Source organism: Budorcas taxicolor, chromosome 20 (genome assembly GCF_023091745.1).
Source record: "Budorcas taxicolor isolate Tak-1 chromosome 20, Takin1.1, whole genome shotgun sequence".
NCBI classification, from domain to species: Eukaryota; Metazoa; Chordata; class Mammalia; order Artiodactyla; family Bovidae; genus Budorcas; species Budorcas taxicolor.
The window spans coordinates 17,793,630-17,810,287 of NC_068929.1; the positions used below are offsets into that span (position 1 = coordinate 17,793,630).

Genomic DNA, 16,658 nt, shown 5'->3' on the forward strand with positions numbered 1-16,658 from the left:
TCAATCAGTCCCAGCATCAAGGTCTTTTCAAATGAGTCAGTTATTCACATCAGGTGGCCAAAGTATTGGAATTTCAGCTTCAGCATCAGTCCTTCCAAACCACGGTGGGGGAAGAACAGTTAATTGCTGGTTAATACTACATTACTCAGTTACTCTCATAGGAAAATAGATGATGCATAAATATTCTTACACGTAGCTACTTGTAATAACATTTTTAATACCAAAAATGTAAAACCAGAGGATATTTGGTTCACTGTTATGATTTTTATATAGATGAAGATCTAACACAATTGATATACCATTATACAAACTGGTTGGTCTTCAAGATCAATTAGGTAAATCATTAGCTGGCACCTTGAACATTCTCCCTCTCACATGTACATAATTAGCAGCCCTGCTTCCAGAGTTGGTACTGTATTATCAGTTCAGCCAACTACCTCTGCTTCATCATTTTAGACAGATGGTTTTTTTCTCTTCATAATACTTTTTAATTGCCCAAAACTCGTTATCTTTTTTAATGCACTACTTTAACATTTATTCGATTTAGGATCAGAATGTTTGGCCTTACATAGTCAACCAAATTTTAACTTCCTCTTGCCTAATTTTTTATGGACAAATGATAATTCCTTTGCACTTTTCTTAAAAAGTCCTTATGTTGTTACAATTACTGAAACATTCTCTGAATGCCAACTACCAGGGACGCAAAGATGAATTTGACTTTCTTTACTCTCCAGTATTTCCAGTTCCTTCTTGACATATAGTAACCAAAATGGGACACAGAATTCAATAATTTAACTAATGAATTCATTCAATAAAGTTTTGTTAAATATCCACTACATTCTGGGCACTATTCTAGACATTCAGCATTTTCAGTTAGAACATTCTGTGATGATAGAAATGTTCTATATCTACTCTGTCAAGTATCACAGCCACTAGACACATGTGGCTATGGAGTCCTAGAAGGGGGTCTCAGGAACTGAATTTTCAGTTTTAATTAATTTAAATTTGAATAGCCACATGTGGCTCTTAAGGCTTTTGTATACCAAAGAGAGGAGACAATAAAAGTAATAAAAAAATAATTTGAAAAATAAGTTATTGCTGTTCAGTGGCTAAGTCGTGTCTGACTCTTTGCAACTCCATGGACTGTAGCATGCCACACGTCCCTGTCCTTTACTATCTCCCAGATTTTGCTCAAGTTCATGTCCATTGAATCAGTGATGCTGTCTAACCCATCTCATCTTCTGCCATGGGTAATTTAAATGAGTGGTAAAGGGAACTAAAACAGGAAGATGTAATCTCTGTACATGATGGAGTAGGAGGAGGGGAGGGCGGCAGGGGTAGTGAGGTACAGCCACTTCATAATACGAGTGGTCAAGGAAAGATAGCCCCCCTCTTTGAATGATACTTGACCTGAGACCAAATGATGAGAAGACTACAATAGAAGGAATTAGAAGAGTATTTCTAGGAGGAACAGCAAATCCAAGTACCCTGAGCAGAGAACAAGTTTAGTGTATTGAGGAACAGAGAGAAAGCCAGTGTGTTTGGAGCATTCTGTACCAGAAAGAGAGTGAGGCTGGAGAGGGAGGCAGGGGCTAGGTCACAAAGGTCACTGTTGACCATAGGGGAAGAGGAAACCATTACAGTCTTCTAAGAAAAAGAGTAACATGATACCACAGTATGTTTTAAAAGAGCTCTCTGATAGCTCCCTGGAGAATAGGTCGATTATAGATAGAAGAAACTGAGGCAACGGGACCAGGTAACAAGCTATTCCATTTGCCAGTTTGGTCTAGAGTGATAGCAGTACTAATGGTGAGAGTGAAATAATTTTGGATATATAGAATTAATATAATAAATTGATTACTTTTAAAAATCACATGTCATAAACCCTTTACATTTTAATATAAAGTTGAATTTTTATTTAACAATCTAACATTGCTGACAGTTATTCAACTCTGATAATGTTCACTATTGTTATTCATCATATAAACAAAGAACTTTCATATCATCAGCATGCTGCTTAGTCCTTCAGTCGTGTCCAACTCTTTGTGACCCCATGAACAGTAGCCCACCAGGCTCCTCTATCCATGGGATTCTCCAGGCAAGAATACTGGAGTGGGTTGTCATTTCCTTCTCCAAGCATCAGCATGGTTCATCAAATTTTGATAACTCAGAAAAAATGCACTAATAAAAGTCTTGCATAGTGCTTGGTTTTTTTAAAAATGGCTTTCATTTTTACCATATTCTGCAAATAAGATTTATCATATTAGAGTTATGAGCTGATTATGCGATGTCTGCATCTCGATAAATTATTCCTAGCTGTCTACTTATGTGCAGTATGTGTGGTTTATTGCAGAGAGTAAAGCTGAGAAGAATTCCAATACACATGTTCATGTAGGGGCTATACACATGGCTAGTCAGTGTATATAAGGGTTTTTTTGTACCCTGTCCCTAGTGTCTTGGCATTACTTTTATTATGTCTGCAGTACTCATGTAGATGAAATGCCACAACACATTCTTTTACTATTGTAGCCTCAATCGGCCGTTTTTTTTTTTTTTTTTTAGAGAAAGCAATTACCATCATAAAAATTCCTTACTGGGGAACTTTCCATATTGCGTTATCATTCCATGAGTCTAATAATAGTGGAATATAAAGAAAAAAATGTTATAATACTAAAATATCTAAAAAAGGCTCTTGAGGTCTCTATAATGAGAAAACACCAAAGTCTGGAGGAGGAGAAAGAAGGAAAAAAAGAAGTAAAGTCAAGTTTTTTAGACACCTGGTATTTGTTAGAGATTTATAAATCATTGCTTAGCTAATTTGCAAATCACATGCACCTTTACTAATGTCTAAACACAGTTAAAGAACTTTCAGTCTGTTATCTATTGGGAGAATGCTAATGCCTATAATTGGTCATTGCCTGACCTTTATGTATTTATTTCTATCCTGGTAGCCCTGTCTGCCTAAAAGCTAATTCTGTGTTTTCTGTGAAATCTTGCAGTGGTGTTATCAGGGAGATTGTGTTCCTTTTGGCACTTGGCCCCAGAGCATAGATGGGGGCTGGGGTCCCTGGTCACTATGGGGAGAGTGCAGCAGGACCTGCGGGGGAGGCGTCTCCTCATCCCTAAGACACTGTGACAGTCCAGCGTAAGTAGCTAAAGTAAGCCGGAGCCAACAAAAAGACACAGTTGGAAATGATTCAAAGCTGTGGTTTCACATGTTATCTGTAAAAACGTTTCACCAGTGAGCCAAGTGCTTTCTTCAGAACAAGCAATAGGCACAGGAAAGTGGAGGAGCCTTGTTAGACAGACTTTCTTTTTCTTCTTTTCACCTTACTGTGTAACTAAAAAGAAAAGAAAAGCATTGTGTGTGTATCTATCCCAGGTACAGCCAGACTTTTCATCTAGTAATAATCAGATAGATTTCCTCCTCCAAAAACTACTGAATTATGGATGAAACCAGGTCTGGTCTTAGCTACATTACCATTATTCCCAGGAAACCTAAGGTCTTTTCACATGTCACATAAAATTATTACTGCTACATTAGTATTAAAAAGACCAATGAGAGCACTTCAAGGGTTGAAATGCCTTGATTCGCATCACAAATCACAATGAAAAGAATACTGCCCATGTGTTAAAATAGTTTCCATTCACATGCCCCCATTAATCATCTTCCGGAACTGCCACCACTTTTCTCCTCATGACTGTTTTATGCAGGTCAGACTGCTCCTCTCCCACCACTCTTTCTCTAGCCAGAGTCCCCTGGCATAAAGCCAGCCCAGCCGTATTCCTTGCTAAGCTGTATTGCTTCTCCCTCCCACCAGTGCCCATTACAGGTGGATGATTTCTCTAGTTGGTCTTTTGTGTCCTGCCAGAGACTAAACTGCTCCTTAGCTGCTTCATGTCAAGTGCTCCCATTTTTGTCTAGAATTCAATTATTTGGTGCAAAATGATGTTATGATATTACCTCTGCTTTTTCCCCCTGCTGGCGTAAAAAAATGGTCTATTTTTATTTTTTCCTATTTTAACTTATTATCTCTGTCTTTGGTTCCTCCCTCTAAATGTGTTTTCTCTTTTCTTCTTTTTCAGTTTGAAATTGTTTCCCTTTGTATTGCTTCGGTTTTTTCATTTTGTTAAAAACTGAGCTCACTGTCACCCACTCATAAACAGCAGTGCCACCACTATTCCCACTACCTTGTTTTTGTCTGACCAACCCATTTCTCCCATCCTGGCTCAAGCTGGGCCATTTTTTCCCTTTGTTTAAAGTCAGCATTCACTGGCATTCAAAATATATTCAAAGTATAACTTTAATTATCTCATTTGTAATTAATATCAATGAGATAATTGATAATTTAATAAATTGATAATAGTTATCAGTGAACCAAAATTATACTTGAGACTTGATCTTTTTAAAACAAGTACAGAATAATGAAGTTCAGCTCCAAGCTACTGTAATTTAATAACCAAAAGTATAAAACCCTATGGTAATAAATAATATACCAAAATACTTAAGAGAATGACATGGACCACTTTTGAAACAACAAGTTAGTTTTTTCTATTTAAATATTACATGCCAAAATAATAGCATGTGACTTTCCCTAATGTTAAATACTCCAGAAATTGATTTATGTAAAACAAGTATCTAACACCCTAATTGAATGTACTATAAAGTACATTATAATATATAATAATACAAGTGTATCTGATTTAATTTAATTCTTTTAAACTTTATTTAATGTTTGAAATAAGATAGAAATTTATTTCTGCATTACATACTCTGAACTGAAGCTATTTCCAGAAAGTTATTTAGTGTCTTCTCCTTATTTCTAGTCTGTAAAAACAAACTTTCCACTTCCTACTTGATAAACATATAGTATCAGATTATGTGTTTTGTTGAATATGATTAAAATGGCTTTTCATTATAAATGATTTTTAAACTCATTGTGTTGAACTGAATACCTGTTTACTATGTTAATTAGAAACTACATTGATTTAATCACATTTTCTTAAAAATGTATGTATCATCACAATTAATAGCCTTATAAAATTACTCATAGTAAATTGTCTTCATTTTTGTTTGACAACCATAATCATTATTGCTATCACCATGATTATTATTTTAATAACTAATAAAATGTCAAATTTTTAATTTTCTTAAATGTCAATATGTTTCCATCAAGCAATTTATGTACTCAATATATTCACATGTTAAACAAAATGTGTTTTCAGACCTTCAGGAGGTGGAAAATATTGCCTTGGGGAAAGGAAACGGTATCGCTCCTGCAACACAGATGTAAGTAAAACCGAATTCTGCTATGAAAAGTTAGCTTACATTTCCCCTAGAGCAGGGAAATTTTTTAAACTGTGAGCTAGTTTGATCAGAAATCCATGTGTGTGAGGGTCACGTGAATTTTTGAAATTGAATGGAACCAGCCTTTTAGGTCCATCAATTCCATCAACAAGAGTCAAGAGGAAGCTCCAGCACTAGGAGCAAATATGCTTTCCTGAAAAGGAATCAAGATAGAGACACACACACCTTGAACTTCCTAGCCCCTCATTACTCACAACCTTGCCACCATTATCTTTCTTGAGTTCGAGAAATAACGATTAATCTTATTATGGCTTTTATTCCATTTTATGTTTGCCACTTCATGAAGTCCCAGACTTCCACATCATTCCTCATCTCTTTCCATTCAATTCCATAAATCTTTGCATATCCCTGCTGTTTCCTATCCCTTCTGAACCACTGAAACTCTTCTGTGCTCCCAGACACTCGTGATTCATCATCAGCACAATCCCTTATATCTTGAAGTCTCTGAATTTTCTTTCCTTTTACCTTCTTGTTCTAATGGAAACTGGCTTTCCTCTGAAGATACTGCTTCCTTCGCAGGCCTCTAAAGTTAAGGACTTGTGTTTTCTCCCGTAGCCCATGAATGACTGGGCCTGGAATTGAATTGACTATCTTCTTTATATCTTATTAGTGTGTGTTAATTGCTCAGTTCAGTTCAGTACAGTCGCTCAGTTGTGTCCAACTCTTTGCAACCCCATGAATCGCAGCATGCCAGGCCTCCCTGTCCATCACCAACTCCCGGAGTTCACTCAAACTCAAGTCCATCGAGTCGGTGATGCCGTCCAGCCATCTCATCCTCTGTCGTCCCCTTCTCCTCCTGCCCCCAATCCCTCCCAGCATCAGAGTCTTTTCCAATGAGTCAACTCTTCGCATGAGGTGGCCAAAGTATTGGAGTTCCAGCTTTAGCATCATTCCTTCCAAAGGTCACCCAGGGCTGATCTCCGTTAGAATGGAGTGGTTGGATCTCCTTGCAGTCCAAGGGACTCTCAAGAGTCTTCTCCAACACCACAGTTCAAAAGCATCAATTCTTCGGTGCTCAGCTTTCTTCACAGTCCAACTCTCACATCCAAACATGACCACTGGAAAAACCATACCCTTGACTAGACGGACCTTTGTTGGCAAAGTAATGTCTCTGCTTTTGAGTATCCATCCAAGGAGTAAGCATCTTTTAATTTCATGGCTGCAGTCACCATCTGCAGTGATTTTGGAGCCCCCCAAAAAATAAAGTCTGACACTGTTTCTACTGTTTCCCCATCTATTTCCCATGAAGTGACGGGACCAGATGCCATGATCTTCATCCTCTGAATGTTGAGCTTTAAGCCAACCTTTTCACTCTCGTCTTTCACTTTCGTCAAGAGGCTTTTTAGTTCCTCTTCACTTTCTGCCATAAGGGTGGTGTCATCTGCATATCTGAGGTTATTGATATTTCTCCCGGCAATCTTGATTCCAGCTTGTGCTTCCTCCATCCCAACGTTTCTCATGATGTACTCTGCATAGAAGTTAAATAAGCAGGGTGACAGTATACAGCTTTGATGTTCTCCTTTTCCTATTTGGAACCAGTCTGTTGTTCCATGTCCAGTTCTAACTGTTACTTCCTGACCTGCATACAGATTTCTCAAGAGGCAGGTGGTCTGGTATGCCCATCTCTTTCAGAATTTTCCACAGTTTATTGTGACCCACACAGTCAAAGGCTTTGGCATAGTCAGTAAAGCAGAAATAGATGTTTTTCTGGAACTCTCTTGCTTTTTCCATGATCCAGCGGATGTTGGCAATTTGATCTCTGGTTCCTCTGCCTTTTCTAAAACCAGCTTGAACATCTGGAATTTCACGGTTCACGTATTGCTGAAGCCTGGCTTGGAGAATTTTGAGTATTACTTTACTAGCATGTGAGATGAGTGCAATTGTGTGGTAGTTTGAGCATTCTTTGGCATTGCCTTTCTTTGGGATGACCTTTTCCAGTCCTGTGGCCACTGCTGAGTTTTCCAAATGTGCTGGCATACTGAGTGTAGCACTTTCACAGCATCATCTTTCAGAATTTGAAATAGCTCAACTGGGATTCCATCACCTCCACCAGCTTTGTTCGTAGTGATGCTTTATAAGACAACTCTCTGCGACCCTGTGGACTGTACCCCACCAGGCTCCTCTGTCCATGGGATTCTCCAGACAAGAATACTGGAGTGGGTTTCCATTTCCTGCTCCAGGGGATCTTCCCCACCGAGGGATTGAACCTGCGTCTGTTGCATCTCCTGCATTGCGGGTGGATTCTTTCCCACTGTGCCACCAGGGAACCCCATACCCAGTCATATATCTTATTACTCCTTCCTTTCTCAGATCTAAAAAGACAGCTTTTAAGTTCTTATCGTATCATGAGACTATTACCCACATTCCCACACTATTCCTCATTCATATGCTTTCTGTGTTTCCTGTGTCACCTGCATTGCAGGTGGATTCTTTACCACTGAACCATCAGGGAAGTTGTCCCCTATCTTTCCCTGGATTATTCTAAATAGCTTTTTCAGTGAATTTCCCGATATTACTATTGCTCCCTACAGTGCTCAATGTGAGAGGCAGAGTTTCAGTGTATTTTACCCAACACCTTTCAGTGGCTCTCTGTTTTATTTAAATCCAAACTCATACCAAGGTCTGCAAGGCCTGCACAATCTGGCCTTCTGCTACTTCTCTGAACTCATCTTTTACTGTTTTCCTTCTTATTCCCCCTGCTGTAGGCCCACGGCCTCCCTCCTTGTATATGCCAGGCATGTTCCCACCTTAGGGCTTTTGCACTGGCTGTTCTCTTTGAATTGTATACTCTTCCAACCCAGATATCTACATCACTAACTCCCTAACCTCATCTTTACTCAACTGATCATCTTCTCAGTGAGGCCTAATCTGAATACTGAATTTAAAGTTGCAACCCTCCCTTCTCCCTACAACCCTGGGATTCCTAATCTTCCTTACCCTACTCTATTTCTCCTCATATTGTTGCTAACACACTCTTATTTATAGCTTATGATATTTAGTTCTATTAATTTATTTTTAATAATACGTGTAGTTTCAATTTAATAATTAGATGGAGCTTCAATTACAATGATTGTATTAAATTTTCAGCATTAATTAACACGTAATTGAGTGCCTACTTTTATTAGACTGTACTAAAGTAAGAGAGTGTATGCCTTCAAGGATTTTATAATTTCTTAGGAAGTCACAGAAAATCACAGGGCAGGGTGACAAGTGATATGATAGAATAAGTATGGAATGCTATAAAAACTGGAGAAGGTAATGGCACCCACTCCAGTACTCTTGCCTGGAAATTCCCATGGATGGAAGAGCCTGGTAGGCTTCCGTCTATGGGGTCACACAGACTCGGACACGACTGAGCGACTTCCCTTTCACTTTTCACTTTCACACATTGGAGAAGGAAATGGCAACCCACTCCAATGTTCTTGCCTGGAGAATCCCAGGAATGGGGGAGCCTGGTGGGCTGCCGTCTCTGGGGTCGCACAGAGTCGGACACGACTGAAGCGACTTAGCAGCAGCAGCAGCAGCTATAAAAACATGTGGAATTGGCACATAGCCTAATTAGGGAGTTAAGGATTTCTTCCCATAGGAAGCTAAAGACCTGAAGAGCAAATTGGAAAAGAAAAGAAGGAAGAGACATTGAGAGCTTTCTAGGCACAAATAAAATTAAGTGCAAAGTGTGTAAGTTAAAATTTAGCCTCAGATTTATGCTTTAGATGAAAATGGGTTAGAGAAAGGTGAGACTACAACAGAACAGCAAACAAATCAAGAAAATTTAAGGATACTGGTGAGTCATGCACTGTACACTAGGGAATGACAATGGAGTCTATAAAGAGGGCTAGCAGGGAGAAAATTAGATATATAACTTTGAAAAATCCATAAAAATTAATGAACCAAGGCTGCAGGATAAACAGGGTGAAAGAGATAGCAAGCAAGTCAGGGGATCCAAGAATGGAATGTATTAATATTTGAATTTAAGATGTGAGAAGTGAGACTGTTCTCACTGAGGTCAGCTCTAGAGTGTGATCATGGGAGTGCATGCCCAATGTTGAATGGAGGCCACGGAGTTCAAGGACTGTTAAGGGTAGGGAGTTTGGGGAGTCTTCTTTGTGGGTGACATTAGGACTTGAAGCATATAGTAAAACTGTGAAGTACATATGAAGCTCTTTAACCAGTGACGGGAAATGGTCATCATGAGGTTAGTAAAAAGCAGTGATGAAACCAAATAGTGATTTGGATGAATAACGTAAATCTCAGAAAATAGAGGTTTTATGCATGAGAAGAAGAAGGGAGTCCTACTGTATATTAGACTGTGTTAGGTAGGAGTGTGAAAGCCAAACCCATCTCTCAGTCCCCATCTATTTCTGTTATATAGTTGTAGAGGTGGGCCCACATTTTGGGCCTAATAACATATAGTGCTATATAATATGAATAATGTATGGTAAGGTAATAAAAAAACAGATAAAGACACGCCAGACACACATTTTACCCATGTTTTATAAGCTCAGATTTTTTATAAAGCTTGCTATTGGTCGCTTGACATTTCTATTAGTATCTTTGTCTTCTGTTTCAGCTTTCAGCAAATGTTAAGGAGATATATTTTAACATATATATATATAATGGATATGCAAATAATGTTTTTTCATTAATCTTGTCTCTACTAGTTCAGAATTTGAGACAAATAAATTACCACACCAAAACTTATTTTCATGCTATCCAAGTTAATAAAGCTATCTGAGCATAAATTGTGGAAGCTGGAGCCTTTTAAAATTTAATCTAATACATGAAAATTTAAACTTTCTAGGCACATAATCTAGCCCAGCACTGTCCAAGATAATGTTCCTCAATGATGGAAATATTCTATATATGCACTGTCCAATGCATAGTCACATTAGCTGTTGAACACTTGAAATTCATCTAGTGCAACAGAAGAACAGAATCTTTAATTAATTTAATTTAAATAGCCACATGTGGCTAGTGACAGCTGTATTAGACAGCACAAAGCTAGTCTAGCTTTGCAGTAGAAAACTAGTTATTATAAAGAAGATTGTATTTGTTATTCCCAAATTTCTAATTTATCCTTCTCCCTTCTTCTTTTGCTAACCTTAGGTTTTTTTTTTTCTATGTCTGTTGAGTCTATTTTTGTTTTGAAGGACCTACTGTATAGCACAGAAGATTATATTCAATATCTTGTAATAACCTATAATGAAAAAGAATCTGAAGAAGAATATATATAGATAGAGAGGTATAACTGAATCACTTTGCTGTACACCTGAAGCATTGTAAATATAAAATTTAAAAAAAATAATAAGACTATAACTAGTATGGATAAAATTCTTTAATCAAATCAATCTTAGTTCATTTTAGAAACAAATGTGAAACTTCTGTTTTTGGTAATGACATTACTGTGACAGAAAAATTTTTTTAGATTGCTGAATAAGATATTTTTTTAACATTTTAAAATCAGCAGAGAGCTGACTAGATAGTAAGGAAAATATCCTAAGGTCATATTTTTTTTAAAGGAAACTGAAAAGCATCAAAAAGGGAGCAACAGAACAACTAAGGTACTTTTCCCTGACAATATTCAGAGGAAGAGAAGAGATAAAGTACGCCTGTGTGTCTTTCTTAAGTATATGACAGGTTTTTACCAAAGCTTCTTCCCTGCTTCTTCAGCAGACTTCCTTCATGTTTTGTTGGTCAAGACGCCACATGCCCACCCTTAACCCAGTCACAAGCAAAAGGAATGATATTACCATAACTGGTTTCAGCTAATCCAGATAAGTCCTTAAAATGGGGTTAGAGTCATCCTCTCTGAGAAGTAGATTCCTGAGAAAAAATTAGAATTCTGTTTAGAAAAGGCAGAGGAGCCAGAGATCAAATAGTGAACATTCGCAGGATCATAGAGAAAGGAAGGGAATTCCAGAAAAACATCTGCTTCTTCTTCATTGACTATGCTAAAGCCTTTGACTGTGTGGACCATAACAAACTGTGAAAACTCTTTAAGAGATGGTAATATGTGACCATCTTACCTGTCTCCTGAGAAACCTGTATGTGAGTCAAGAACAACAGTTAGAATCAAACATGGGACAACTGACTGGTGCAAAATTCAGAAAGGAGTACGACAAAGCTGCATATTGTCACCCTGTCTATTTAACTTATATGCAGAGCATGTTATGCAGAATGCCAGGCTGGATGAGTTACAAGCTGGAATCAAAATTGCCAGGAAAAATATCAACAACCTCAGATATGCAGATGATACCACTCTAATGGCAGAAAGTGAAGAGGAACTAAAGAGCCTCTTGATCAAGGTGAAAGAGGAGAGTGAAAAAGCTGGCTTAAAACTCAATATTAAAAAAACTAAGATCATGGCATCCAGTCCCATCACTTCATGGCAAATAGAAGGGAAAAAGGTGGAAGCAGTGACAGATTTCCTCTTCTTGGGCTCTAAAATCACTGTGGATGGTGACTGCAGGCATGAACTTAGAAGATGATTGGAAGGAAACCTAGACAGTGTATTAAAAAGCAAAGACATCACTTTGCCAACAAAAGTCTATATAGTCAAGGCTATGGTCTTTCCCTGGTGGCTTGGTGGTAAAGAATCCGTCTGCCAAGCAGGAAACTCAGGTTTGATCCCTGATTCAGGAAGATCTCCTGGAGAAGGAACTGGCACTATACATGCCTGGGAAATCCCATGGGCAGAGGAGCCTGGAGGGGTACAGTTCCTGGAATCGCAAAAGAGTTAGACACGAGTTAGCGACTAAACAATAATGGTCTTTCCAGTAGTCGTGTACGGATTGAGAGTTGGACCATAAGGAAGGTTGAATGCCAAAGAATTGATACTTTCAAACTGTGATGCTGGAGAAGAGTCTTGAGAATCCCTTGAATAGCAAGAGATCAAACCAGTCAAGCTTAAAGGAAATCAACCCTGAACACTCATTAGAAGGATTGATGTGAAGCTGAAGCTCCAATACTTTGGCCATCTGATGCAAAGAGCTGACTCATCAGAAAAGACCCTGATGCTGCAAAAGACTGAAGACAGAAAGAGAAGAGGACAACAGAGGGCGAGATGGTTGGATGGCATCACCAATTCAATGAACATGAACCTGGGCAAACTCTGGGAGATGGTGAAGGACAGGGAAGCTTGGCATGCTGCAGTCCAGGGGGTCTCAAGGAGCCGGACACGACTCGGTGACTGAACAACAACAAGCAAGCAAGAAAGTAGGGAGTGATAGATGTTGAGTATACCTCAGATTCTGCATCAGAGCTCATCTAGTTTCTATCTTTCAGCAACAAAAGTAGTAGCAGCAGTAACAGGACTAGTACTAATAGCAATACCAGTAGTACCAGCAGCAACAGTAGTAGTAATAGTTGTAGCTGCTGCTAACATTTATTGAGCACTTTCTACATACTAGACCTATTATTTTAACCATATTTTCTGTACTCACCACTCCTCAGCAGTGAGTTGACTTGTAGGATAATTTTAATTTCCATTTGTTCAATAGAAATCTAGAAAAACTATGCTATAAGCTTATATTATAGTCTGTTTTTTTACAGCCTTGTTTCTACAACACAAATTAGTTGATAAGTGATTTATTTCATGCCACTAAGAAATACAGCAAAATACATTACTGAAGTCAAAATACATTTTGATTTTATACAGCTGAATAGCATATGAAATTATGAAAGTATGATAACACATTTGTAAGAGACTTGGAAAATTTAGAACAAGGTAATATATATTTCTACTATATATCAAACTTATTTTTTAAGTAGATAAGTTAAGATTTTTTTAGTTGGAGTTTCAATATCAAACTCTCAAAAATTAATAAGATGAATAATACAGAAAAGTGGAAGGGCATAGTAGACCTGAAAAACATCATGAACCAATTCAACATAATTAAAATGTATACAATTTTCTTACAACAGTAGGATACAAATTATATTCAGGTTCCCATAGACACTAAACTAGGAGACACTGGAACATATCCATGGACATAAAACAAGGTGCAAAAATTTCATTGTCTAAAGGTATTGAAATCATACAGAATCTGTTCTTTTATTGCTGTAGAATTATGTTAGAAGTCAATATCAAAAGATATTTGAAAACAACCCACATATTTTCAAGTGTTATGTGACATTTAGCAAGAGAGATCTTTGACTTAGCCATTGAAAGCCACAATAAAGTTAGAAGACTGAAAAAAGAGATGGTGGTTGCAGAGAAGAAAACATTTAAATGAGAAATTAATATCAAAGATACCTTAAAAGCCCCACGTATTTAAAAAATTAAATGTTCACTTTTAAATGATGGGTATGTCTAAGAAGCTATTGATATAGCAAGCAATATTAGAAAATATTTGTAATGGAATAAAAGTGAGAATTTACCAGAATTTGTTGCATGCAGCTGAAGCTGCTTAATGCAGCTAAATACAAAGTGGAATCTTGAATAAGGTATGAAAACAAATAATGGCCACTACCATAACATTTTGTGAAATTGAAACAAAATTTGCACATTAGTTAATAATACTATATGACATTAATTTCCTGTTTGTTTTTTTTTTTAACAACAGTATTTCCTTATATTCTTAGAACTGGATTAGAAGTTTCCAGCCTCATTCAAATTTTCTTTTAAAGATCACTAAGATAGTAAACTTTCTAATCTTTTAACAGTTATATTAGATGCCAGAATACATGAAACTATATCAAACTTTTGAGTGAATATAAATTAGAAATTAAGCATTCTTTTCATACTAAGTCAAACAAGTGGAATCAAAATGTCATAAATTTTTTTAGCTAGGCCAAAATTCATAGGTTTTCTAATATATATTATATTATACATACTATTTATATATGTGTGTGTGTACAAAAGCATTTCTACTACTCTTGATGAAGGCTTGAGAAAGAACAACAAAAAGAGATATAAAAATTGGAAAACATAAACTAAATGAAATGAGAGTACTGCATATGAAATAGAATAAGTGAAACAAACTAGATAAAATCATCATATAGTCCAGTCGTTTTTAAACATGGATGCTCATTAGAAACACATCTGGAACTCTGGAGAAAAAAAAGCAATACCTGGACACTTGTATTTTTCAAAAATATCAAGATAATTCTGATATGCATCTGGATTTTTAAAAAGTGATTACCAGTTTTCCTATTAAATGATAGTTTTAGTGATATAGAATTATATTATTTATTTTCTGTTGACCAATCATAATACAATGTTATTAAGCAGATAATAGTTTAATAATCACAGTAGTAAAAGACATTTATCAGTTTTCACAATCAGTAGTCAGACAGAAAAGGTAATTACAGTTGCAAGCTATAATGGAGACATGGTTAACCTAACAATGTAAAATGATTACATATAATTTGGGGGTTGTGGTAAGTGGAAGTACATACATACACATGTCTCATCCACCCAGCCAGCTTATGTCTTTTGTTGGTACTTTTAATCCATTTCTATTTAAGATAATTATCGATATGTATGAGCTTATTACGATTTTGTCAATTTTCTTGTGTTTATTTTGTGTAGGTCTTTTACTTCTCTTATGTTTCTTGAAAGAGGCAACTTAGAGAATCTCAGTCTGTAAGATTTTTAAATAAAGCGAGCTGTAAAATTGGTCTGACCACTCTCAGCAGCAGCATGACCAGCCTACAGGCCAGAGCTATCACACAATAGACTCTGAGGCTGGCTGTCTACATCAGGGTGTATTAGATGTGTAGTATGTTCCCTGTATTAGGAACCTCTGGCATCTAGACAAAGACTCTTTCTATGATATTCACATCATGATTTCTAGGACAGAACGGTAGGTAAAGACAATAGCTGTGGCAGGAACAATGAATATGCTTCTTGCCTTGAAGCTACTGAGAAACTAAGGGATTGAACCCAGGTCTCCCACATTGCTGGCGGATTCTTTACCAGCTGAGCCACAAGGGAAGCCTTAGAAGGCATCTGTTAAAGACAGGATAATTAGATGAAGTTTGGTCTCATCATTAAACAGGAACTTCAAGAGAATATTTGGAATCATAAACTAATCTAATAGACATGGTCTTACGGAACTTGGTTTTGGAGAGCAGAGCTTTATTGAAGCTGCGATGCTGAGGGTTCACTGGTTGAGGACAGTTGCCCTCTTTGGACTTAAATGATTGATAAGGTCCTGACAGTGTTTATAAATGAGCACAGGTAGGAACTAACATGATTATCCAGTAGTGCCATTATGAGAAATAAAGATCCAGATATGTACTCAGTCTTCTAAAAGTGTTTACTTAAATATTGCTAAAAAAATACTTTATTTTGTATATGGAATCTCCTTTTTATTGGAATAAAAGAATACTGACTGTTAAGCAGGCATTTCTGCTTTTCTGAGAAACTTTTCACTGCAGTCACTTAAAACTATTACATAAAATGTTATAAGAGGGTAAAAATTGGTGTACATAGTATTTTAAGTAGAAGAATTTATATATCAGTGTGTTAAATATCAAATGATTTTTGTTATGGGTGAAAAATATACCTACATTAAGGTTATAAGCCAAACTTTCTATCAAAGCCTAAAGAGGAAATATTAGCTACAGTATAAAGAATTTTTCTACATTTCTAAAAAGAGCGTTCTGGTATTGTTAGCTATTTTCCAGAAAATCCTTAAGTTTTTCTTTCCATACTATTTGTGATTTGCCTGTCTGTGTGAAAATGTGACTAGGATAGAACTTCTGGTGAAAAACCTAAGCTCCACCTTGGTTTGGATGAAATCATATTATTCTTAAATCTTGAGCATCTCATTTCCTCCTTTATTTTATGCATCAAAACTATAAAAAAATTATGGAGACTAAGGATTTTCCAGTTCACCTGTGGTCTGTTCTAAAATTTAAGCATAGGTTATGTAGTACATGGGTGTTTTTTTGGTCAGCTTTGCTAGAGGTGCATGCTGTCTGCAGTTCTTTACTTCCATTCGTTGCTTAAGGTCAGTTAAATGGTGTTATTGCCTTGGTTGTGATACACAGGAAAAGTATAGCCTATATTCAGAGGTAAAACTATAGTGAAAGAAGTATGGACTTTGGATTAGAATTGACTTAAATTTAATCCTGGTTGTTACTATTTTACCCTGGCAAGATACCTAACATCACTAAATTTTTAAGGAACACCTGTATAAATAGAGTATAATTATATCAAACTTGCTGGTCTGTTTGAGAATTAAAAGAAGTAACACTTTAATTAGGCTTCCCTGGTGGCTCAGTGGTAAAGAATCCACCAGCCAATGCAGGAGACACAGGAGATGACGGTTTGATCCCTGGA

The 16,658-nt window shown here is 36.8% G+C and overlaps 1 protein-coding gene across 1 annotated transcript in view; it reads left to right on the forward strand.

Moving 5' to 3' along the window:
- Nucleotides 1-16,658, forward strand: part of ADAMTS6 (ADAM metallopeptidase with thrombospondin type 1 motif 6) — a 275,958-nt gene that overhangs the window by 172,788 nt on the left and 86,512 nt on the right. Inside the window, exons 12-13 of the mRNA XM_052659189.1 lie at nucleotides 3,000-3,145; nucleotides 5,227-5,290. Of these exons, the coding sequence (XP_052515149.1) occupies nucleotides 3,000-3,145; nucleotides 5,227-5,290 (210 nt within the window). The remainder of the gene's footprint in view (nucleotides 1-2,999; nucleotides 3,146-5,226; nucleotides 5,291-16,658) is intronic.